The 24,649-nt window shown below is 42.5% G+C and overlaps 1 protein-coding gene across 3 annotated transcripts in view; it reads right to left on the bottom strand.

Annotated features, from left to right (window-relative positions):
* add1 (adducin 1 (alpha)) overlaps positions 1 to 24,649 on the bottom strand; it is a 169,955-nt gene that overhangs the window by 63,918 nt on the left and 81,388 nt on the right. For all 3 annotated transcript variants that reach the window (XM_070877743.1, XM_070877749.1, XM_070877753.1), the window contains exons 4-8: positions 19,899 to 20,050; positions 16,057 to 16,137; positions 15,516 to 15,665; positions 5,119 to 5,262; positions 349 to 447 (exon numbers count right to left, since the gene is read on the bottom strand). In XM_070877743.1, coding sequence (XP_070733844.1) covers positions 349 to 447; positions 5,119 to 5,262; positions 15,516 to 15,665; positions 16,057 to 16,137; positions 19,899 to 20,050 — 626 coding nt within the window. The remainder of the gene's footprint in view (positions 1 to 348; positions 448 to 5,118; positions 5,263 to 15,515; positions 15,666 to 16,056; positions 16,138 to 19,898; positions 20,051 to 24,649) is intronic.

The raw sequence follows: 24,649 nt of genomic DNA, 5'->3' as shown, positions 1-24,649 counted from the left end.
TTCGTGTAATATTTGTTTCTTTCAGCATTACAAAACTGTCCAGCCTAGAAAATGTAGATTTCCTTGGAGCAACTGGCAAATGTTGGTAAAGTCATATTAACATTTAGACAAATTCCTTTGAGTAACATTATGGAAGGATACTCCTTTATTAAGATTGGGCTTCAAAGAAAACTTCAAGATCATTTGTACTGTAGTTCTGCATATCACTTGCATAATAAAGTTGTAAGCATTAATTTTATTTTAAAATCGATATTCCAATATCTATTCATACGCAACTTTTTTTTTGCAATTTAGCATTTATTTAATACAAGAAATGCTTTACTTGACTGTTTGATACCAGTCTCCTACCTGAATTTCACAGGCCACAACCAGGTTGTGAATATAATAGAAAGCTTCCTCAATAGTTTCTCCAACGGCAACTAGACCATGGTTCCTTAGAATGAGTACCTGGCAGTATAATGAAAGAGCAATTTAAGCAAGTAACAATAATTAACAAGGTCTTGCCAGCTAATAGTTAAAATAGCTTAGTAAATAAAGACAGTTTGCAGTGAGGACATTTTTTTTGCAACATAGAGGATGGCATGGTTTCGATATGAACTGATCAGTTTTGGATGAACAGAAATTTTCTCCAATTGAATATTGGGAAGACCGAAGCTATTGTTTTCGGTCCCCACCACAAACTCCGTTCCCTAGACACTGACTCCATCCCTTTCCCCATCTTCTGTCTGAGGCTGAACTAGATTGTTCACAACCTTGGTGTTGTATAACTAAGACTGCCTATTTCCACCTCAGTAACATCGCTCGTCGCCGCCCTTGCCTCAGCTCATCTGCTGTTGAAGCCCTCATCCATGCCTTTGTTACCTCTATTCCAACGTACTCCTATCTGACCTCCCACATTCTACCCTATGTAAACTAGAGTTGATCCAAAACTCGGCTGCCTGTGTCCTAACTCGTACCAAGACCCGTTCACCCATCACCCCTGTGCTCGCTGACCTACACTGGGTTCTGGTTAAGCAACGCCTCGATTTCAAAATTCTCATCCTTATTTTCAAATCCCTCCATGGCCTCGCCCCTCCCCATCTCTAATCTCCTCCAGCCCCACCCCCCGAGTACGCTCCTCTAATTCTGCCATCCTGAGCATCCCGGATTGTAATCGCTCAACCATTGGTGGCTGTACCTTCTGTTGCCTAGGCCCCAAGCCTCTGGAACTCCTTGCCTAAACCGCTTCAGCTCTTTTTCCTCCTTCAAGACCTCTTGGACTGAGGTTTTGGTCACCTGCGCTAATTTCTACTTTTGTGGCTCGGTGTCAAATTTTTATCACATAATACTCCTATGAAGCACCTTGGGACATTTCACTACGTTAAAGGCGCTATATAAATATAAGTTGTTGTTGTACTCAATGAGCTGACAAATTAGGTTTTGTTTCACTAGCACTAAGAATGCTGTACTGACATCAATGCAGTGCTAACTTACTTAAACCAGAACCATACCGGTTACAATGTTCACAATCACCTCTCTGTGATCAAAGCTGCAGTCACATTGATCAATAAGGGAAACCAGCACTGTGACGAGCCTCTAAAAATGCTCATCACCAAAGTAGGGGGGCTGAGGCAGAGAAAGCAGTGTCTACCCTCACCTCGTGTAGTAGGTAGAGACCTGAACGCTAGTAAGCTCATGATTACATTTAAGGTTTTGTAAATTTAAAATGACAAAGGGGCAACTATTAAAAATAAAAAAGCATTCTTATTGCCTGTTGACAGCACAATGAATCTGAAGTTTGAGTTGTATTTGATAACCCATGCAAAATCTATAGAATAAAGTGTATGCTTACAAAAACAAAATACTAAACTCTCTTAATTTCTTGAATGATGCCACCCCTCCGCCCACCCTTTTAGGATTTCTTTTAAATAAAAGGGTGCAAATCATAAAATAGAAATGTATAATATTTTATTGATGACATGTGTCAGATAGCTATAATAAATATAAATACATTTCTTATAAGGGAGTTAGGTATGGCCCTTATGGCTAAGGGGATCAAGGGGCATGGAGAGAAAGCAGGAAAGGGGTATTGAGGGAATGATCAGCCATGATCTTATTGAATGGCGGTGCAGGCTCGAAGGGCCGAATGGCCTACTCCTGCACCTATTTTCTATGTTTCTAAGGCAAGGAAATATGATTCAATTAGATAGCTCAAGTCGAAGATTCAACACTGGCCCAGACTAAATGGCTTCCTTTAGCGCTGTAATTGTTAGGAATCTATGCGCGATATTATAGGTCTTTCTTCAGGTGAATGTCATATCTGGCCAAGAGATTGAGCATTCTGTTCTGAAATCATTCAATAGGAGGTGAGCACAAATGGCTCCAGGCAATTCTGCCTCCAGTTTTCTGCCATAGAAAGGCTGGGGAGAAAGAGAAATACTTGGTCTCTGCTCAACACTGCTCAGGAATAGCAGAATTCCCTCCTGTCAAATAATATGCCTCAGAAGAGCACTCCCAACTGCACTGGTGTAACATAGCCATTTCTCAGTGATACTGCCAGTGTAAGTATAAATTACTATTAAATAAGGAGCATCTTTGTGCTTTGGGTACATGCTTATTGGGAACTGACTGAAGCGGCACATAGATCCGTTGCAGCTATCAGAGGAGACAATTACCACAGCTGGATTCAAACCCAGAAGGGCCAGTGTCTGAATAACTGCACCATCCAGTCCCCCATTCATCGTGATTTCTATGGTCCAAACCCATCAGGTGATTTGAATGCACAAGTTGCATATCATTCACATATTGCTGGCACTGTCATTTATTCATGAACATAACCAGACAGGCTTAAAGTTTCACTGTATAATATTTCAGTTCAAAAATGAAAAACTTAAGCTGACAAAGCATATTGTTTTAGCTTAAAAAAAGAGACACATATATAGAATCCAGATTGTCTGTCTTTCAAATCACATTTCCACATCAAGTATTTACTGCCCACAGATTTTCACCTGGAATACTTTGGAGCGGGAAGACAGTTTTCTTTGTTATTTTCTTCAATCTACAAATAATCATTGAATGCAGGATGTTTGCACTAAAATTCAGTTGAAATTATATCCGCTGCTTAAAATAAAGTCCAGTCTGAGGAGAGAAGCTGCAGCAAACAGTGCACATTTAGGAGCTATTTTAGGATGTCATACAAAAATGTGCTTTATAAGAACATAAGAAATAGGAGCAGGAGTAGGCCATACGGCCCCTCGAGCCTGCACCACCATTCAATACGATCATGGCTGATCCGATCATGGACTCAGGTCCATCTCCCTGCCCGCTCCCCATCACCCCTTATTGTTTAAGAAACTATCTATTTCTGTCTTAAATTTATTCAATTTCCCAGCTCCCACAGCTCTCTGAGGCAGTGAGTTCCACAGATCCACAACCCTCAGAAGAAATTACTCCTCATCTCTGTTTTAAATGGGCAGCCCCTTATTCTAAGATGATGCCCCCTAGTTCTATTCTCCCCTATCAGTGGAAACATCCTCTCTGCATCCACCTTGTCAAGCCCCCTCAATCTTATATGCTTCGATAAGATCACCTCTCATTCTTCTGAATTCCAATGAGTAGAGGCCCAACCTACTCAACCTTTCCTCATAAGTCAATCCCTTCATCTCCAGAATCAACCTTGTGAACCTTCTCTGAACTGCCTCCAACGCAAGTAGATCCTTTCGTAAATATGGAAACCAAAACTGTACGCAGTATTCCAGGTGTGGCCTCACTAATACCCTGTACAACTGTAGCAAGACTTCCCTGCTTTTATACTCCATCCCCTTTGCAATAAAGGCCAATGGAATCTTGCTGTACCTGCATACTAACCTTTTGTGTTTTTTGCACAATCACCCCCAGGTCCCGCTGAACTGCAGCACTTTGCAATCTCTCTCCATTTAAATAATAACCTGCTCTTTATTATTTTTTTTAAAACATGGAACACCTGTTAAGGAGCAAGTCCATGGAGAAATAACAGACTTTTTTGATCTGTTCTTGGCATGTGGGTAACAAGGTATTATTTATTGCCAACCCCTAGTTGCCCGGAGGGAAATAAGAGTTAACCACTATGTAGGGGTCCCTTCTCCATTGGTGAATTTGTGATTTTTATAACAATCTGGCAGCTTTCATGGTCTTTTCCTGGTGCCATTCCATAAATTATTGCATTATTGAATTCAGTTTTACAACTTGCTGTAGTGTGATTTGAACTCTCAAATTCGGAGTTGCTAGTCTAGTACAATAACTACGAGGTTACCGTACCCTACAGTAACAGCTCTATACAAGTAATGCACTGTAATTCTACCACTACAATGGTATACTGCTGCAAATCTATTTCACCCTTTATCCTTGAAACTAATGCAATGAAAAAGTAAAATCGTTCAATCTTAATACAAATGCCAATAAGGGAACTTCCTATTAAGTTATTCATCTTTAATGTTTTATATTATTTTTGATAGAAAGTGAATTCGCTTTACATGCTTTTTCATTTAACTTGATTAGGTGCACATGATTCTTGCAGCACATTGAAACTCAACTATGAAAAATGATCCAAACGTATCTGAAACATGAATGCTTAAATAGCAAAGTGGTGATTATGACTCCAAGCAGGATTGAATATTAATGCGAAATATAAGGCATTTATAGAATCAACTTAAGCAGCATTCCCCACTTAACACAATGGCTGCTTAATAGCAAAATGCTCACGAGATTATCGCGATAAATGGAACAAAACAGCAGTGGCACCTATGAATGGAAAGGTTTTTTAGATCTTCCCATAAGTGAAGTCAGATAGGACTGAACTTCATGACTCTGTACTTGGATTATAATTACAATTTGTCCTTCGAATTTAGACAATCTTTGGGGCAATGACATGGGAGATCAGTTATACCAAAATGGACCAGTATTTTGAATAAGCTATTATTAATAGCTTATGCAACCAATGTTCAAAGAAACCATTACTTGTGTGTTTTTCATTAATTTAGGAACCACACATTATTAGGGCCATCGTTTGAAAAATCGCATGCAAGAGATACTGAAACCTGCCACACACATTTTACGTCATAAGTAGAGAGAATTAAACTGTTCAATTTAAATGGAGCTGACCTTGTTTTTGGGGCCCAGATTTTTCTGTATTAGTATCTTTTCTTCCTCATCCACAAGGATTCCGTGGTAGTCATGGTAAGCTATCTCACCAAGTGCCAGTGCTTCAGGAGAGATTGGCAGCAGGCCACACTTCATTGCAGACACCTGGTACAGCAAAAAATAATTGGGAATGTTGCTTAACCATCAGAAAACCAGTGTTTGAGCAAACCAAAAAAAAAAGACATTTAATCAAAAATTTTGGGAGTAGAGAATGGATTCTGAGTTTTAGCATATGACCTTGAGATGTCTCACCAATCATCAGCCTTTTGAAGTTAACAGAATCACTCAGCTGCTTCAATAAAAAAAGCATACAATGCATTTTTGTCCCACTTTGAAGAAATAACATTTAGCTAATAATCAGTTTTTTCAACACCACCACCAAGATCTGAAGCATACTAAAAAACCTGGTCGTTAGCAGCCATCACAGGGCATTACCCAACAGTTGCTTCACAACAGAAAGAAATTGTACTGTGGTACCAATATTCAAACATTTTTCTATAAACTAATGTATGCTCCAAATGCCCCATTTCAGCAGTGATGATAAATTCCATGAATGCATCTCTGTACAAGGGGCAGAGTTTCATGCCCCGATACCTCCGGATTGAGTTCCTTGACTGATATTCCGTGCAGACTTCAAACCGATAGAGATTGAGCTACAACAGCTCATATGTACATGGAAGAAATGCAGGGGGTCTAAGCTGGCAAATTAGGCCACAATTCATTTTAATAGAACACTAAAGTTAAAGAATGGGGCCTTCAAATTTGAAATAAGCTGGTTAAGAAAGGGCTCTTAGAATGTGGAATGCACTGCCCATAAGGCTATGTAATTAATTAATGTGTTTTTTTTTAAAAAAGGGGACAGATACGGGAAGTAAGGGTATTAAAGAATAAGAAAGGGTGCAGAATTTGGGTTGAAAAGAAAACTGCCATGGCTAACAATACGAGAAGGTTTGATGGGGCTAATGTCTCTTATTCTTTTGTTCCATAATTGTTGATGACAAACAGAGCAGAGCAGCCTTCATGATTCGAACTTTTCAACCGAGCTGTGACTTATTGTTGTGCCAGACCAATGGATACCGTTAGACTTGCCCATTTAATCTCCATGATATTTTTCCCTGCAAGTTGTTGGAAGTATGAGATAGAAATGGCACGGCACGCTCTACAGGGCATCTGGGATCTGAGTGAACAGGACAAGCAACTCAGTATCTCATTAACCAATCAGACTGAAGGTCTGTGAAATTAACAGGGCACGGTCTGAACAAGGAAGTGCAAATTAGAATGGGTGAATTCAATGTCAAATCAGGTAGAAAGGAAAATAGAGAAGGAAAGAAAGATTGGATTAAGAGTGAGAGAAGAAAGAGAAAGTAAAAAAAATGTTTTTGTTTAAATCTCAAACAACAATTAAAACCTGAAGGAATGAGAATCCGCACCTGTAAGAGTTAATTTTCAGTGCCAGAGAGGTTGACTGGCAGTAATTAACACATCGCGCCATTGAAATGGACAAGTTCCGACTACCAGTGGGACGTTTAGTTCGTATCTACCATGCAAATACAGGCATTTGATGCATTTAAATGCCAAGTCAGTCAGCGAGGTGTCGTTTTCACGAAGTAGTGCATCTCGGACAGCAATTTTCAATTAAACTATGCATCTGCCCTTGCCTAAAGATGCTGTGCGATTTGTGCATAAATAACTGAGTGCCATTAGCCTCGCTGCTATTTTAACAGCAAATTCTGGGTCAGGGTAGATCAGATACAATTATTAAGCCAAGGAGCTAATTTTGAATTTTCAGTTTCACATTCAATGTTTATCTGTGGAGTTATTGAATTTCCAATTCCATCTGTGTCGAAAATGCTGAGTTAACCACCATGTAGAAGGTGGTGTTATCAGCAAAGAAAACACCCACCTAAGAAAGTCAGTAAGAGGGAGACTTGCATTGCTTACTGTTTCTATATTCCACATGATGATCTATTTGAAACAGTAAATCATATTCTAGTCTCTATTACACCCAACTCAATGGCCCCAAGTTTCCACACGATAAAAAACGGGCGCCCGTTTTTCGCGCCGAAAACAAAACGCGTGATTCTGGAGCGCCCTGCAGCTCCATGTCTGCTTGGCGCGGCGCACAGGAGGGCGGAGCCTACCACTCACGCCGATTTTGTAAGTGGGAGGGGGCGGGTATCATTTAAATTAGTTTTTTTCCTGCCGGCAACCCTGCGCGTGCGCGTTGGAGCGTTCGCGCACGCGCAGTGTGAAGGAAACATTGGCACTCGGCCATTTTTGTAGTTCTTTGTAGCTGTTTAATTTTTGAACATTTTTTAATAAAAGCACATTGCCCTTCCACTGAGGCTTCTTGCAGCAGTGAGAAGGCTGCAGGAAGCCTCAAAGTTGAGGCAGCAGTTTCCCGACGGCCTCTCCCACCGCCCCCCCAGCCGTCGGGACTGACTGCTGAACTTGTGAGACTTCCTGCAGCCTTCTCACTGTCTCCTTCCCCCCCCCGCCCGCCGTCTGGAACGGCTTCTCCCTCCTTCCCCCCCCGCTGCATTCGGTCGGTCGGTCCCGCACTCCCTCCCTCCCCCCCCCCCCCCCCCCCGCCCCGCCCTCCGTCGGGAACGGCTTCCTCCTCCCCCCCCCCTGCCGTCGGGAACGAACGACTGCCTCTCCCCCCCCCCCCCCCCCTGCCGTCGGGAACGAACGACTGCCCCCCCCGCCGTCGGGAACGAACGGCTGCCTCTCCCCCCCCCCCCTGCCGTCGGGAACGAACGGCTGCAGAATTCTCCCTGGCTGAAGCACTTTCAGACAGGTAGGAAGATGGTTTATTTAATCTTTTCTTTGCTTATAAATGTTTATTCAGGTTGGATTTATTTGTATAATATTTGTAGAAGTATAACTAAGGATTTATTATAGAATTTAATGACTTCCCTTCCCCCCCCCCTCCCCCCCCCCACCCCACTCGTTCTGGACGCCTAATTTGTAACCTGCGCCTGATTTTTTAATGTGTAGAACAGGTTTGTTCAGTTCTACAAAAATCTTCACTTGCTCCATTCTAAGTTAGTTTGGAGTACGTTTTCACTGGAAACTTTGAAATCAGGCGTCAGTGGCCGGACACGCCCCCTTTTGAAGAAAAAATTCTGTTCCAAAGTGAAACAGTTCTAACTGACTAGAACTGCAGAAAAAAAATGTGGAGAATTGCGATTTCTAAGATAGTCCGTTCTCCACCAGTTGCTCCAAAAAATCAGGCGCAAATCATGTGGAAACTTGGGCCCATAATTACTGCCACTAAATACCTGAGATATTTCCACTTTTGATTGATATATATTGTGCTATTTCAATGACATTTGTGTCTGTTACCTCTTTTTTTCTATATGCCACTTTTCTGCCAACATATCCATTGTTTTGAACATCCTCTGTAATTACTGGACTGCCTACTTCAATTCCACTGAATAATTTACATCGAGTTTCCAAGTCAAAATCAGTGATGTAAATTAGAATATAAAAAATAGGAGCAAGGTCATTCGGCTCCCCCCCCCCGAGCCAGTTAGATCATGGCTGATCTGTACCTCAACTCCCTTTTATCCACCTTTGATCCACAAGCCTGGTCTCGATACCCTACCAACAAAAATCTATCGATCGGAGTCTTGAAAATTTCAATTGACCCAGCATCCACAGCCTTTTGGGGGAACATTCCACTCCCCTTTTTGTGTGGAAAAAGTGCTCCTGATTTCACTCCTAAATGGCCTAGCTCTAATTTTAAGATAATGCCCTCTTGTTCTGAATTCCCCACCAGAGGAAAGAGCGTTTCTGTGCCGATCCTTTCTAATCCTTTAACGATTTTAAACATTGCGATTAGATTACCCCTCAATCTTCGAATCGCAAGGGAATACAAGCCAAGCTTATACAACTCGTCCTCAGAATTTAAACCTGTAAACACTGGGTTCATTCTTGGGAATTTATGCAGTACCCCTTGCAAAGCCAGTATCTCTTTCCTGAGGTTCAGTGCCCAAAACCAAACATGGTACTCAGGTTTGGGTCTGACCATGGCTCTGTACAACTGAAGCCTCACTTCTGAATTCCAAGCCCCTTACGATAAAGGCCAACCTTCCATTACACTTTTTGATTAGGTTTTGTACCTGCACACTAGCTTTCAGTGATGTGTCTATGAACTTTGCTCCTCCACAGCTCCCAGTTGCTCACCATGAAGAAGCAGTAGGGGTGTCAATACTGAGCCGTAGCAAATCTCACTCAACTTATCCCCCACCCCAACATAAACAGAACTCCTCTAACAAGCACCTGCATTTTTTTCTACGCATCAGCCAGTTTCTATCTATTCCCAAGACTTAGATTCGGGTGTAGGGAACAGCATAATAAAGTTTGCAGATGATATGAAACTTGGCAAAGTAGATAATCATGATTCCGGATAGTTATAGGCTTTAGGATGACAAGACAGAATGGTGAAATGGACAGTAGAATGGCAAATGGAGCTCAATGCGGAGAAGTGTAACGTGATGCACTTTGGGATGACTAATATGGACAATTTTGAAAGTGTAGCGGAGCAGAGACCCCTTGGTGTCCATATACAAAATTCCTTAAAGATGGCAGGGCAGGTTGATAAGGTGGTTAAAAAAGCAAAGTTGGGTTTATAGAGAAACAATATAAAAGCAAAAAGATCATGCTAGAACTTTATATAAATCACTGGTTAGGCTCCAACTGGAGTATTGTGGACAATTCTGGGCACCACACTTCAGGTAGATCCCTTGCAGTCAGATTCAGGTGAATTTATAATGGGGAACAAAGAAATGGCGGACCAGTTGAACAACTACTTTGGTTCTGTCTTCATGAAGGAAGACACGAATAACCTTCCGGAAATACTAGGGGACTGGGGGTCTAGTGAGAAGGAGGAACTGAAGGAAATCCTTATTAGGCGGGAAATTGTGTTCGGGAAATTGATGGGATTGAAGGCCGATAAATCCCTGGGGCCTGATAGTCTACATCGAGTACTTAAGGAAGTGGCCCGAGAAATAGTGGATGCATTGGTAATCATTTTCCAACAGTTTATCGATTCTGGATCAGTTCCTATGGACTGGAGGGTAGCTAATGTAACACCATTTTTTAAAAAAGGAGGGAGAGAAAACGGGTAATTATAGACCGGTTAGCCTGACATCAGTAGTGGGGAAAATGTTGGAATCAATTATTAAAGATGAAATAACAGCGTATTTGCAAAGCAGTGACAGGATCGGTCCAAGTCAGCATGGATTTATGAAATGGAAATCATGCTCGACAAATCTTTTGGAATTTTGAGAGGATGTAACTAGTAAAGTGGATGTGGTGTATTTGGACTTTCAAAAGGCTTTTGACAAAGTCCCACACAAGAGATTGGTGTGCAAAATCAAAGCACATGGTTTTGAGGATAATGTACTGACGTGGATAGAGAACTGGTTGGCAGACAGGAAGCAGAGAGTCGGGATAAACGGATCCTTTTCAGAATGGCAGACAGTGACTAGTGGAGTGCCGCAGGGTTCAGTGCTGGAACCCCAGCTATTTACAATATACATTAATGATTTAGATGAAGGAATTGAGTGTAATATCTCCAAGTTTGCAGATGACACTAAGCTGGGTGGCGGTCTGAGCTGTGAGGAGGACGCTAAGGGGTTGCAGGGTGACTTGGACAGGTTAGGAGAGTGGGCAAACGCAGGGCAGATACAGTATAATGTGGATAAATGTGAGGTTATCCACTTTGGTGGCAAAAACACAAAGGCAGAATTTTATCTGAATGGCGGCAGATTAGGAAAAGGGGAGGTGCAACGAGACCTGGGTGTTATCAGCCATTGAAAGTTGGCATGCAGATACAGCAGGCGGTGAAGGTGGCAAATGGTATGTTGGCCTTCACAGCTAGGGGATTTGAGTATAGGAGCAGAGGTCTTACTGCAGTTGTACAGGGCCTTAGTGAGGCCTCATCTGGAATATTGTGTTCAGTTTTAGTCTCCTAATCTGAGGAAGGACATTCTTGCTATTGAGGGAGTGCAGCGAAGGTTCACCAGACTGATTCCTGGGATGGCAGGACTGACATGAGGAGAGACTGGGTCAACTGGGCCTGTATTCACCGGAGTTTAGAAGGATGAGAGGGGATCTCATAGAAACATAGAATTTTGACTGGACTGGACAGGTTAGATGCAGGAAGAATGTTCCCGATGTTGGGGAAGTCCAGAACCAGGGGACATAGTCTAACGATAAGGGGTATGCCATTTAGGACTGAGATGAGAAGAAACTTCTTCACTCAGAGTTGTTAACCTGTGGAATTCCCTACCGCAGAGTTGTTGTTGATGCCAGTTCATTGGATATATTCAAGAGGGAGTTAGATATGGTCCTTATGGCTAAAGGGATCAAGGGGTATGGAGAGAAAGCAGGAAAGAGGTACTGAGGTCAATGATCAGCCATGATCATATTGAATGATGGTGCAGGCTCGAAGGGCCGAATCGACTACTCCTGCACCTATTTTCTATGTTTCTATAGGCATTAACGGTATGGAGGAGGTTTAAGAAAAAAGACTTGCATTTATATAGTGCCTTTCACGACCACCAGACGTCTCAAAACGCTTTACAGCCAATGAAGTACTTTTGGAGTGTAGTCACTGTTGCAATGTGGGAGACGCGACAGCTAATTTGCGCACAGCAACTCCCACAAACAGCAATGTGATAATGACCAGATAAACTGTTTTTGTTGTGTTGATTGAGGGATTAATATTGGCCAGGACACCAACTATAACTCCCCTGATCTTGCTCAAAATAATGCCATGGGGTCTTTTACGTCCACCCAAGAGCAGGCGGGGCCTCGATTTAACCGAAAGGCAGTGCAGCACTCCCTCAGCATTGTACAAGATAACCAGGATGTTACCAGGGATGGGGGAACTTCAATTATGAGGAAAGGTTGGAAAGGTTGGAAAAGTTAAGACCGTTCTCCTTGGAACAGAGAAGGTTAAGAGATATCCTAATAGAAGCTTTTAAGATGATGGGCGGTGTTGATAAGAGTAGACAGAGAAAAAAATATTATTTTTGGTGAGTGGGTCAATAACTAGAGGTCATAGATTCAAAAATCATTGGCAAAAGGTCTAGAGGGAAGACGAGGAGAATTTTTTTTCCATTCAGTTCGGGATCTGAAATGCTCTGCCTGAAAAGGTGGTAGAAGCGGATTCCACAAATAATTTTAAAACAGAGTTCGACAGGTACTTGATGAGGAACTTACGGATAAAAAGCAGGACGTAGAACTAAGCACGGCTGCTCGAAGAGCCAGCACAGGTACAATGGGCTGAATGGCCTCCTTCTGTGCTGTGAGTTTCTATGATTCTATGGCTTGCGCTGCATCCTTACAGGTTTGAGCTTAACTAGGGGCCTTTCATGAGGAACCTTTCCCAATACATTTTGGTAGCCTAGGTACACCATGATGTAAGGTTTCCCATAATTCACTGAGGTTGTCCAATCCTTAAAGAGAAAGGGGGAGGCTTATCTGTAGAATCTACTTCTTCTGTAGCTATGCTGACTGCTGTTTACTAGGTTAAACACTTCTGTAACTGACCTAAAATGGCAGGTCTCCATGAAGCTGAAGACAAAATATGCAGCCTATGTATTTGTGACATTTCCATCTTCCTTGAACCCAAAGACAGCTAGCAGGTTACACACAAGCTTTACATCACCTTGAAAAAAGATCAACCAGCCCATTTCAAAACTGGTTCAATAAAAAGTTTTGAAAAGTGACAAATATAAATGGAACTAGCTGCAGTTGAGGGGCTGCAACTGTCTATAGAGTTCTGTGGGGTACATTCTGGGGTTATCTATCTGCATAATGGGGCCCCGTGTTGTTAACATTATTCATAAATGTTTTGGAGAAAAGTACTTCTTGTATAAGATACTGAGGGGGCTCGACAAGGTAGATGCAGAGAGGATGTTTCCCTCGTGAGGGGATGTAGAACTAGGGGGCATAGTTTAAAAATAAGGGGTCGCCCATTTAGAACTGAGATGAGGAGAAATTTCTTCTCTCAGAGGGTCATGAATCTTTGGAATTCTCTGCCCCAGAGAGCTGTGGAGGCTGGGTCATTGAATATATTTAAGGTGGAGATAGATTTTTGAACGTTAAGAGAGTGAAGGGTTATGGGGAGCGGGCAGGGAAGTGAAGCTGAGCCCAAGGTAAATGGTGGAGCAGGTTTGAGGAGGCAATGGCCTACTCCTGCTCCTATTTCTTATGCAACTAGCAAATCATCTGTGGTGTTTCTCATGGTAAATTAGATGATACAGCATTTTATAAGAAATGAAACGTTACACCATTTAATTGTAAGAAAAAAAAAAGTGTTCAGTATTGATAAAATTGATTCTGTGCATGTATAAATGTTAAAAAATGAGATTATATGAAAAGACAGTTTTGAAAGAGGCAAAATGGACGTTCAAAGACTTCCAGCATGTTGTGTGTGCATATTGTCTTTGGTTCAACAGAGCTTAAAGATTTCTATTGGAAAGCCATTGACCTAATCAAGGAATGCCACCAGCCCTCCAGACAGACATGTGTGAGGAGAGCCAATAAGGAATGCCCTGGAACCAAGATCCAATCCGGAGGCTTCCGGAAAAACAATGGCGTTGAGAGGTATAAAAACTCAAGCCACAGTTGGCTCTCTTTCTCTCTTTTCTTACGCACACGGCAAGGACAAACCTCTCTACAAACAAAGGAGCAGGCCGTGTGCTTTGCCAGAGGGAAGTGACATATACCTTTTTATAAATCATTATTGTAACATCATTGTCTCTGTTGTAACTAAGTAGACCCGTAGGATAGCTGACGACTGCTGACAAATGTGCGTGTGTGTGTTTAATAAACTATTCTGAATTGTTTTAAAAGAATCAGTCTTTCTGTCAATTTAATGCCCGATATTTAGAAATCTTACATAATGCACAAGTGAGTGTGCAGATAGCTAACCCCATTAAAAAAAAAAGCCCAAAAAACATTTGGGCCTCATTAACAGGGGCAGTGTGCAAGAGTAAAGAGGTATACAAAACATTGGTTCGGCCAAGAGTACTGTGTACGGTTTTCAGCACCCCATTATACAAAGGACATTAATAGCAAAGCAACACAGCATTGATGCACCAGGATGATGCCCAGCATTACAAGAACAGACCTGAGATACAGGGACTATGTCCACTGGGGCAAAGAAGGATAAGAGGAGATTTAACAGAGATTTTAAAATTATGGGTTTTCAGAGAGTGTACAGGAAAAGCATGTTTCCTCTGATTTGGAGGCGGGGGGGGGGGGGGGGAAAGAGAGGGGAAGAAGAGTCTTTGACAAGAGATCGTCAATTTAAAATGATCACAGAATAACACGAGGTTTATGGGAGCATGGAATTTATTGATACAAGGTGTGGTTGATGCATTCTTCTTTATGGAAAAACTGGATAAATATTTGAAGCAGAAGAAATAAAGCTGTGGGAAGAGAGGACAGAGAGATTAGTTGTGAATTGCTCTAGGAAAGAGCCCGCACAAACACAATGAGCCGAATGGCCTCCTCCTGAGCTGTAAACTTTAAAGGTTCTATTTTTCTGCGGCCAAAGCAAAGTGGTGACCCTGAAAGTTACGAAGTATAATTGCTGTTAAATAAACACAGTCCAATGGCCACATCCCACATCCCACATCCTTCTATGTTGTATGTTTTCATATGAAATTTTAGGTAAGCCTAGTATTGCAACTTATTGTTTTCTGGAGGGGTGTATATGCAAGCACGGCAAGACAAGGGTTCTTATGTGAAATGCAAGTGCTTGTTGTACTATCAAGCATTAATTTATGTACAAAAACACAAACTACATTTGAAATGCAGCCCAGAAGTGCAGCATGTTGCTGGATTGCAACAAGCTTTGCCTTTTTACACAGGAGCTGTGTTTACACTATTAACTAATTTTTTTTGGGGGGGTGCACGATCCCTTTAGCAGGCTGAGCAGCCCATTCAAAACTCCAGATAATCCAGCAAATGGCCTGTGCAGGACCTCCAAATGAGAACTTCGCTCACAACCTCTCATTTTTGGGGGAGTGAGGGTTATCATCTCTGGTGGTTACCAGGGTAAACCATGTCATTTTTACTCTGGCTGCGAGAGAGTAAGTCAGCCTATACCACACCTTTCTCACCTGAAAACTGGCATGAGCAGCACCAGCATAGATCTAGACCCGGAATCAAATTGCCGACAAGACTTCACAGTCATGTAAATAGGCTGTGATGCCAAGAGAAGTAGAAGATACCAAATGGAAGGAATTGGGAAGAAACATTACATTTAGAAAAATGAGAACTTGGTCTAAATTCATGTAGTTTGAAAAATTAAGATAAAAAAATGAACTTACTGCAGCTCCAGCTGGCGTGTGAATGTGGACAATGCATCGGACGTCTGGTCGAGTTGCATAGATGGCAGAGTGCAAGGTAAAGCCAGCCTGGTTTATTCCCAAATTGGTGCAGCCACGATCAATTATATCACCTTGAAGGTTAACTTTAACCTGTTAGGCACAGAACAATTAACATTGCTTTTGCAGACTGTTACCAACCACCAAGTCTAACATCTGTTTGTTGCCTTAAAGAGAATTTTCTGAGCGTTGCATTTGCAAAAACATTGAACTCAAGTTTATATAATTTCCACACTCAGTGATGGTGCCATCACCTTGGGTAAATTTCTGCAAAGGCAGCTTTAAGAAAGAGCTGCCGGTAGACGGATATTAGGTATATGACGAGGGCTGAGCTACCTTGGAAATGTTACACAGGTTCTTCATGCTTGCAATTGACAGGAAGTCAACAGAAATGCAATCATATCCAAAATAACACAATGCAATGTTCTTTATAGGTTGATCCACTAATAGCATTTAAAACCGAATCTTGTTCCTCCTTCCTTACCAGACTAGATGCAGTGACCTCACTGTAAAGAAGGCCAAAAGGTACAATGAGGAACTGTTCCTGCTCGGAGCTGACTCGGACCTGTAGGAAAGATCAATAACTTGCCTTTATTAAAACTACATCATCATAGTGTAATCAATACAATCTGAAAATGCTTTGAAGTAGTAAATTTGCTCCAGAGTACAACTTTGCATCTAAACAATAGTTAAATGTCTATCCACAGCCATTTGTTTTTAAAAGGCAAAAATATTGAGTCTTGGGAGTTCCAATTCCTAAAACTAAGGTAAACAGTTAATTAAATGTTTGACAGAGTCAAGTATTTGTGGATCTCCTGAGGAGCATCAGGTCACGGTACTGATTTATCACTCCCCTGTGCTAATTCAGTCAATACAAAAAAACCCTTATAACCTGGAGATGCGATAAAGTTTGAGACCTGTGGTGAGTAGTAGCTGTTGATTGGGAACCAGCAGGAAAAACATTAGATTTTTTGTACTCTGAGCAAATTTAAAGTGTGTTGCGAACTATACTCAAGACTTTTAATATATTACTAGTAGATCTGCCATGTTGTCATTTACAGTGGTTTGCAGGATATACTGCTTTATTCTGCACAAAAGGATTGTATGCAGGTACAGCAAGTGATCAGGAAGACCAATGGAATCTTGGCCTTTATTGCAAAGGGGATGGAATATAAAAGCAGGGAAGTCTTGCTACAGTTATACAGGGCATTGGTGAGGCCACACCTGGAATACTGTGTGCAGTTTTGGTTTCTGTATTGAATGGTGGAGCAGGCTCGAGAGGCTGTATGACCTACTCTTGCTCCTACTTCTTATGTTCTTATGTTCTTATAACATACAATACATCCGGGTCGTTGATTTATGGAGATTAAAGAAGTAAAAATTAGTTTTTATTAATAGAAGTGTTGGTGGTATTTCTGACACATATATCCATGATTATGTTTATATTTATGTGGAACTGTAAACCAATGGCCTTGACTATTAACAGTTCATTTAACTACATAGCTGATTTTAGCGAAGCAATTTTAACGCCCAGGATACAGAGGAGGATTGTAGGCAAGATGTTCTAGGTTGTAGGCAGGTAGGTCGCAGGAAATGTACATAGTAGTAATTGGGAGCTGGGAGAAGGGGTTCGCTAGGCCCACTTCCAACCTTACTGCAGCCATTTGCTGCTGAAACCTCGTGCACACATATTCTAATGTTCTCTTGGATGGCCTTCTGTCCTCCATACTGCTGCAAAATTCAGTTCATCCGAAACTTGGCTGCCTGTATCCTATTCTGCAGCAGACCCCGCTTGCCCATCACTCCTTTCCTCACTGACCTACTTTGGCTGCCAATGCCTCGACTTTAAACTTCTCATCCGTGTTTAATTCCTTCCATGGCCTTGCCCCTCCCCCTCTCTAAATTTCCTTCAGCAATTCCTCCCCTCATCCCACCACCAAACACTCCGTTCTTCTGACTCAAAAGAACATAAGAAATAGGAGCAGGAGTAGGACATTGGCCTCTCGCACCTGCTCCGCCATTTAATAAGATCATGGCTGAGCTGATCTTGGGCTCAGCTCCACTTCCCTGCCCGCTCCCCCTAACTCTCCACTCCCTTCAAAAATATGTCCATCTCCACCTTAAATATATTCAAAGGCCCAGCCTCCACAGCTCTCTGGGGCAGAGAATTCCATTGATTTAAGACCCTCAGAAGAAATTTCTTCTCATCTCAGTTCTAAATGGGTGACCCCTTATTCCTCTAGTTCTAGGTTCCCCCACGAGTGGATACATCCTCTCTGCATCTACCTGGTCAAGCCCTCAGTATCTTATATGTTTCAATAATAACCTCCCATTCTTCTAAACTCTAATGAGTATAGGCCCAACATGCTCAACCTTTCTTCATAAGTCAACCTCTTCGTCTCAGGAATCAACCTAGTGAACCTTCTCTGAACTGCCTCCAATGCAAGTATATCCCTTCATAAATAAGGAGACTAAAACTGTACACAGTACTTTAGGTGTGGTCTCACCAATACACTGTACAGTTGTAGCAGGACTTCCCTGCTTTTATACTCTATCCCCCTTGCAATAAAGGCCAACATTCCATTTGCCTTCCTGATCACGTGCTGTACCTGCATACTAACCTTTTGTGCACAAGGACCCCCAGGTCCCTCTGTACTGCAGCATTTTGTAATCTCTCTACATTTAAATAATAATATTTTAATTTTTCCTGCCAAAGTGGATAACCTCACATTTTCCCACATCATACTCCATGTGCCAAATTTTTGCCCACTCACTTAGCCTGTCTATATCCCTTTGTAGATTTTTTGTGTCCTCCTCACAAAGTGCTTTGTATCAGCAGCAAACTTGGCTACATTACACTCGGTCCCTTCATCCAAGTCATCCAATATAGATTGTAAATAGTTGGGGCCCCTGCACCGATCCCTGTGGCACTTCACTAGTTACCGTTTGCCAACCAGAAAATGACCCATTTATCCCAGCTTTCTGTTTTCTGTTAGTTAGCCAATCCTCTATCCAAACTAATATATTACCCCCAACCCAGTGAGTTCTTATCTTGTGCAGTAACCTTTTAGGTGGCACTTTATCGAATGCCTTCTGGAAATCCAAATACACCACATCCGTTGGTTCCCCCTTATCCACCCTGCTCATTACATTCGCAGTGAGAGTCCAGCCTCATGCATCAAATTTATTAAAAGGAAGAGATGTGGAAGTTTCAAGTACAGCAATAGTCGTTTCACAGCACCTCCCAAACCCACAACCTCGACCACCTAGAAGGAGAAGGGCAGCAGGTGCATGGGAGCATAACCTGGAGGTTCCCCTCCAAGTCACACACCATCCCGGAGTTGGAAATATATCGCTGTTCCTTCATTGTTGCTGGGTCAAAATCCTGGAACTCCCTCTCTAACGGCACTGTGGGAGTACCTTCACCACACAGACTGCAACAGTTCAAGAAGGTGGTTCACTTAAAAAAAATTATAGAGCAGCACAGAAAACATCCTCAGATAAAATACATTCTGCACATCTGCTAATTCAGCTGTGCTGAGGCACAATGTCCAGTTTCAGAATGGACAGATATGCAGACCTCAAAAATAGAAAACAGAAACCTGGCTATTGTATTTTATTGCACAGACTTCAAGAAAATCTATCTGTTGGAAGTCCAGCTACAAAGCTGTGCCAAAAAGGGAGACATCTCACTCCCATTTCTGCGAACCAACTTTTTGCACTGTCTCCCGAGGTTCAACAAACTGTGTTCTATCAAACAGAAAGGACAAGGTAGAAATATGTTCTTAGTTCTCTGAACTGTACGTTTTTCACAACTGAGAATTCAGCCCAATTAACTCCATGTTAAAAATCTTATTAATTTACAAAAGGACATATGAAATAGGAGCAGGAGTAGGCCATACAGCCCCTCGAGCCTGCTCCACCATTCAATAAGATCATGACCGCATCTCCACTACCCTGCCCGCTCCCCATAACCCTCGACTCTGGACAAGGGGTGGTCACGTTAAATTGGATGGTACAGGTACTGAGTAAGGGGATATCGGAGCTGACAGTTCGGCAGAGAGATCATGGGTAGGTGGTGGGGGGAGTTGGTGGTGGATTGCAGGGTCAGGCCAGCGATTGCAGGAGTCGGCAGCAAGGAAGGACTTCAATTTGTTCATGTCAGAGTTCTGTGCATGTGCCACACGGTGGCCGGGAATGGATCTGGACAAAGGGTGGTTCCGGATAAGGGAGTTCTGGATAAGGGAGGTTCAACTTGTATTATATATAGATGTATATTAAACTTTGTTTTTAAAAAGAAAAAGGAATATGGGGAGCTCAACTTACTGTTATGTGGTTGTAGATAAGTTGTGACCATCCAAAGAGATCGGCCAGTCTGTGGAAGGCTGCCAGCTTACAACGCCGCAATTTCTCTCCTTTCTCATATGCCACAGATTCAGATCCTCGAAGATCATTCACAGGGGTAACCATGCCAAGACCTAAAGTAGAAATATGTGAAAAATTAACAGTGCAAGCATTGCGTTAATGGTAGCATTCAGTTAAAGGCATTTATTCAGCACAGGTGAATTACTTACACATCTGAATTGGAAACGGTCAATATACGAGAATTCTTTTATAAATATAATTCTTCAGCAGCGCTAGAACTGATTCACTATTAGTTTACCAGATTACGAGGAGCAACTGGCAGCAGGCACAAGGGAATACCACCACCTCCAAGTCACACACCATCCTGACTTTGACATGCATCACTGTTCTTTCATCGTCGCTGGGTGAAAATCTTGGAACTCCCTCCCCAACAACACTGTAGGAGTACCTTCACCACACGGACTACAGCGGTTCAAGGCGGTGGCTCACCACCCCCTTCAAGGGCAATTTGGGATGGGCAATAAATGCTGGCCTTGCCAGCGACAACCCTATCCCATGAACGAATAAAAAATACATATAAATATGGTCTTTAATGGTGTATTTCTTGCAATTCATACATACCAGACCCAGTCTTAAAAAACACCAAGTAGAATTGAGCATCACTCACTGGTAACACTCAGAGTCAGAAAGTTGTGGGTTCAAGCCAAACTATAGGATTTAAGTGCATAATCTAGGCTGACACTTTAGTGCAATACTCATTGTTCGAGACCCTGTCTTTCATATGAGACATTAAACGAAATGTGCCTGCTCAGGTGGGTGCAAAAGATCCTATGGCACTTCATCGAAGGAGGGCAGGGACTTCTTCCAGTATCCCTCACCAACACAGCATCAAAACAGATCAACTGGTCATTTCTCTCATTGCCATTTTTGGGGGCTATCTGTTCACAGATTGTTGGTGTGTCTGCCCACAAACAAAAGCAAGCATGTAATTTATTGGCCGTGAAATGCTTTGGGATATCCTGAGGATGTGAAAGATGCTATAGATACGAAAGACGCTATAAGTTCTTTCTTTGCCTGTAAACCTATTACCCACAGCAAATCTATTGCCAAGGGATAATTAGTTGTCTTGACCACTTGTACTTTTCATTCTGCAAGCACAAGTCTATTGAGCTTCTCAAGCTGAAAGACCAGAAAAATGAATAGTAGCAGCATATCAACCCTAGTTAGCCTATTTGTGCGTGTCAGTAAAATAAGGAGAGTTTGCTGCTGTCATATTGGCCAAGTCATCAGTATAGTCATCAAATGGGTACTGTTTACAACAGTCATCACCTTTTACCACCAAAGATCATTTATGGTGCCAAACAGGAACCACATCAGCTGGTTCACAACTTTTGTTTTATTTGTTCTTGGAATTTGGCCAATGCTAGCAAGGCCACATTTATTGCCCATCTTTAGTTACCGAGAAGGTGGTGATGATCCTTCTTAAACTGCAGCAGTCCTTATGATGGTGGTCACATGATCGTGTTAGGTCAAAGGGAGATGACAAGGTTTCTTTTAAAAATTTGAGCCAATTCTCTGGCACATATGTGGCAAAATGTTACTAGTCACTTCTCAGCCCAAGTCTGGCTGTTGTCCAGGTTATGCTTAACCTGGCACGGGCGGTTTCATTATTAGAAGTGTTAAAAGTGCTCCTCCAATTCGGTCTTCTTGAGCATCCCTGATTCTAATCGCTCCACCATTGGCGGCCATGCCTTCAGCTGCCAAGGCCCTAAGCTCTGGAATTCCCTCCCTAAACCTCTCCGTCTCTCTTTCCTCCTTTAAGACGCTCCATAAACCCCATCTCTTTGACCAAGCTTTTGGCCATCTATCTGCCCGAATGTCTCCTTAATTGTGGCTCGGTGGCAAATTTGTTTTATAACGCTCCTGTGAAGTGCCTTGATACGATTGACTACGTTAAAGGCGCTATTATAAATGCAAGTTGTTGTTACAAATGGAGCTGAACACTTTAGAATCATCAGCAAACATCCCCACTCCAAACCTGATTAGATCAAATTAACTAGTTCATTACAAACAGTGGTAGTGTGAAAGATAAAGCAGTCAAACTGCATGGCTACCACCATTGTTCTCCCACACTCCACTGTACTCAATATGGCAGCTTTGCTTACGCTAGTTTTAAAAATAGTGCATGTACAAACACGCCTTGGAGTCTTGCAGGATGGAGGAGCTGTTCCCTGCCTGCTCTTTCCGAGAGAATCACTGCGCTGCTTTCTCCTCAAAGCTACTGTCCTCGGCATCAAATATTTACCACTTCTCTTTTACTTAAAAGATACAATAGCCTCTGCCTCAACCATTCCCCGTTGCAAAGCATTCCATTGTCTAGCAACTCTGTGTAATCATATATTCTCCTAACCTCTTAATGATTTTAAGTTGATGATCTAGATTTTGAAGTCTCTCTTCATAACTGGTTCCCCCATCACTAGCATCATCATCATCATCATAGGCAGTCCCTCGGAATCGAGCAAGAATTGCTTCCATTCTTAGCATGAGTTCTTAGGTGGCTGAACAGTCCAATACGAGAACCACAGTCTGTCACAGGTGGGACAGACTGTGGTTGAAGGAAAGAGTGGGTGGGACTGGTTTACCGCACACTCCTGCTGCCTGCTCTTGATTTCTGCATGCTCTCGGCGACAAGACTCGAGGTGCTCAGCGCCCTCCCGGATGCACTTCCGCCATTTAGGGCGGTCTTTGACCAGTGGGGATGTCACACTTTATTAGGGAGGCTTTTAGGGTGTCCTTGTAACGTTTCCGCTGCCCACCTTTGGTTCGTTTGCCGTGGACGAGTTACGAGTAGAGAGCTTGCTTTGGGAGTCTCGTGTCTGGCATGCGGACTATGTGGCCTGCCCAGCGGAGCTGATCAAGCGTGGTCAGTGCTTCAATGCTGGGGATGTTGGTCTGGACGAGGACGCTAATGTTGGTGTGTCTGTCCTCCTGGTGAATCTACACCATATGCTCTCTATGGCTTTAATACTTGAACCACTGTGTTTCTGTTCACAGTGTCTTTATGCTAAGTTTAAAAAGCTGGTATCAGTAAAAAAAAAAAAACCATGAAGCTATCAGATTGTCATAAAATCCCAATTGGTTCACTAATGTCCTTTCAGGAAGGAAACCTGCCGTCCTTACCCGGTCTGGCCTACACGCAACTTCTGCCTCAACCAACATGGTTGAACATAAGAACATAAGAATTAGGAACAGGAGTAGGCCATCTAGCCCCTCGAGCCTGCTCCGCCATTCAATAAGATCATGGCTGATCTGGCCGTGGACTCAGCTCCACTTACCCGCCCTCTCCCCGTAACCCTTAATTCCCTTATTGGTTAAAAATCTATCTATCTGTGACTTGAATACATTCAATGAGCTAGCCTCAACTGCTTCCTTGGGCAGAGAATTCCACAGATTCACAACCCTTTGGGAGAAGAAATTCCTTCTCAACTCGGTTTTAAGTTGGCTCCCCCGTATTTTGAGGCTGTGCCCCTAGTTCTAGTCTCTCTGACCAGTGGAAACAACCTCTCTGCCTCTATCTTGTCTATCTCTTTCATTATTTTAAATGTTTCTATAAGATCACCCCTCATCCTTCTGAACTCCAACAAGTAAAGAGCCAGTCTACTCAATCTATCATCATAAGGTAACCCCCTCATCTCCGGAATCAGCCTAGTGAATCGTCTCTGTACCCCCTCCAAAGCCAGTATATCCTTCCTTAAGTAAGGTGACCAAAACTGCACGCTGTACTCCAGGTGCGGCCTTACCAATACCCTATACAGTTGCAGCAGGACCTCCCTGCTTTTGTACTCCATCCCTCTTGCAATGAAGGCTAACATTCCATTCGCCTTCCTGATTACCTGCTGCACCTGCAAACGAACCTTTTGGGATTCATGCACAAGGACCCCCAGGTTCCTCTGCATCTCAGCATGTTGTAATTTCTCCCCATTCAAATAATATTCCCTTTTACTGTTTTTTTTTTCCACAAGGTGGATGACCTCACACTTTCCGACATTGTATTCCATCTGCCAAACCTTCGCCCATTCGCTTAACCTATCCAAACTTCTTTGCAGCCTCTGTGTCCTCTACACAACCCGCTTTCCCACTAATCTTAGTGGCATCTGCAAATTTTGTTACACTACACTCTGTCCCCTCTTCCAGGTCATCTATGTATATTCTTGATTGGTTGATATGGTTGATTCTTAACTGCCCTTTGAAGTGGCCAAGCAAGCCACTCAGTTGTATCCTAGGAATGAATGGGCAATAAATGGCAGTCTTGCCAGCAATGCCCACATCCCCAAGAATGAATAAAAATAAAATTACAGTCCATCAGCCTCCTGCCCATTATCGGCAAAGTGATGGAATGAATCATGAATATTGAAAGCGAGTAACATCTCCATACCCATGTTCAGTTTACGTTCCACTAGAAACATTTAGCTCCAGACCTCATCACAGCCTTGATCCAGACACAGATGCAAGGTCTGAATGCGAGAGAAAAGAGGAGAGAGTAGTTCCCCTCAACATCATCGACCCATTATGGCACCAAGGAGCCCTAGCAAAATGTTAATGGGAGAGAGGAATAAAGAAAAACAGTCCAGTAGTTGCAGTTGTACCCGATACAAAAGGAAGATAAGTTGTGGATGTCAGAGGACAATCATCACAGACCAAGGATATCACTA

This window comes from Pristiophorus japonicus, chromosome 1 (assembly GCF_044704955.1).
Source record: "Pristiophorus japonicus isolate sPriJap1 chromosome 1, sPriJap1.hap1, whole genome shotgun sequence".
Classification (NCBI taxonomy): Eukaryota; Metazoa; Chordata; class Chondrichthyes; family Pristiophoridae; genus Pristiophorus; species Pristiophorus japonicus.
Note: the sequence above shows the minus strand (reverse complement) of the source record. Positions and strands in the feature narration are given on the sequence as shown.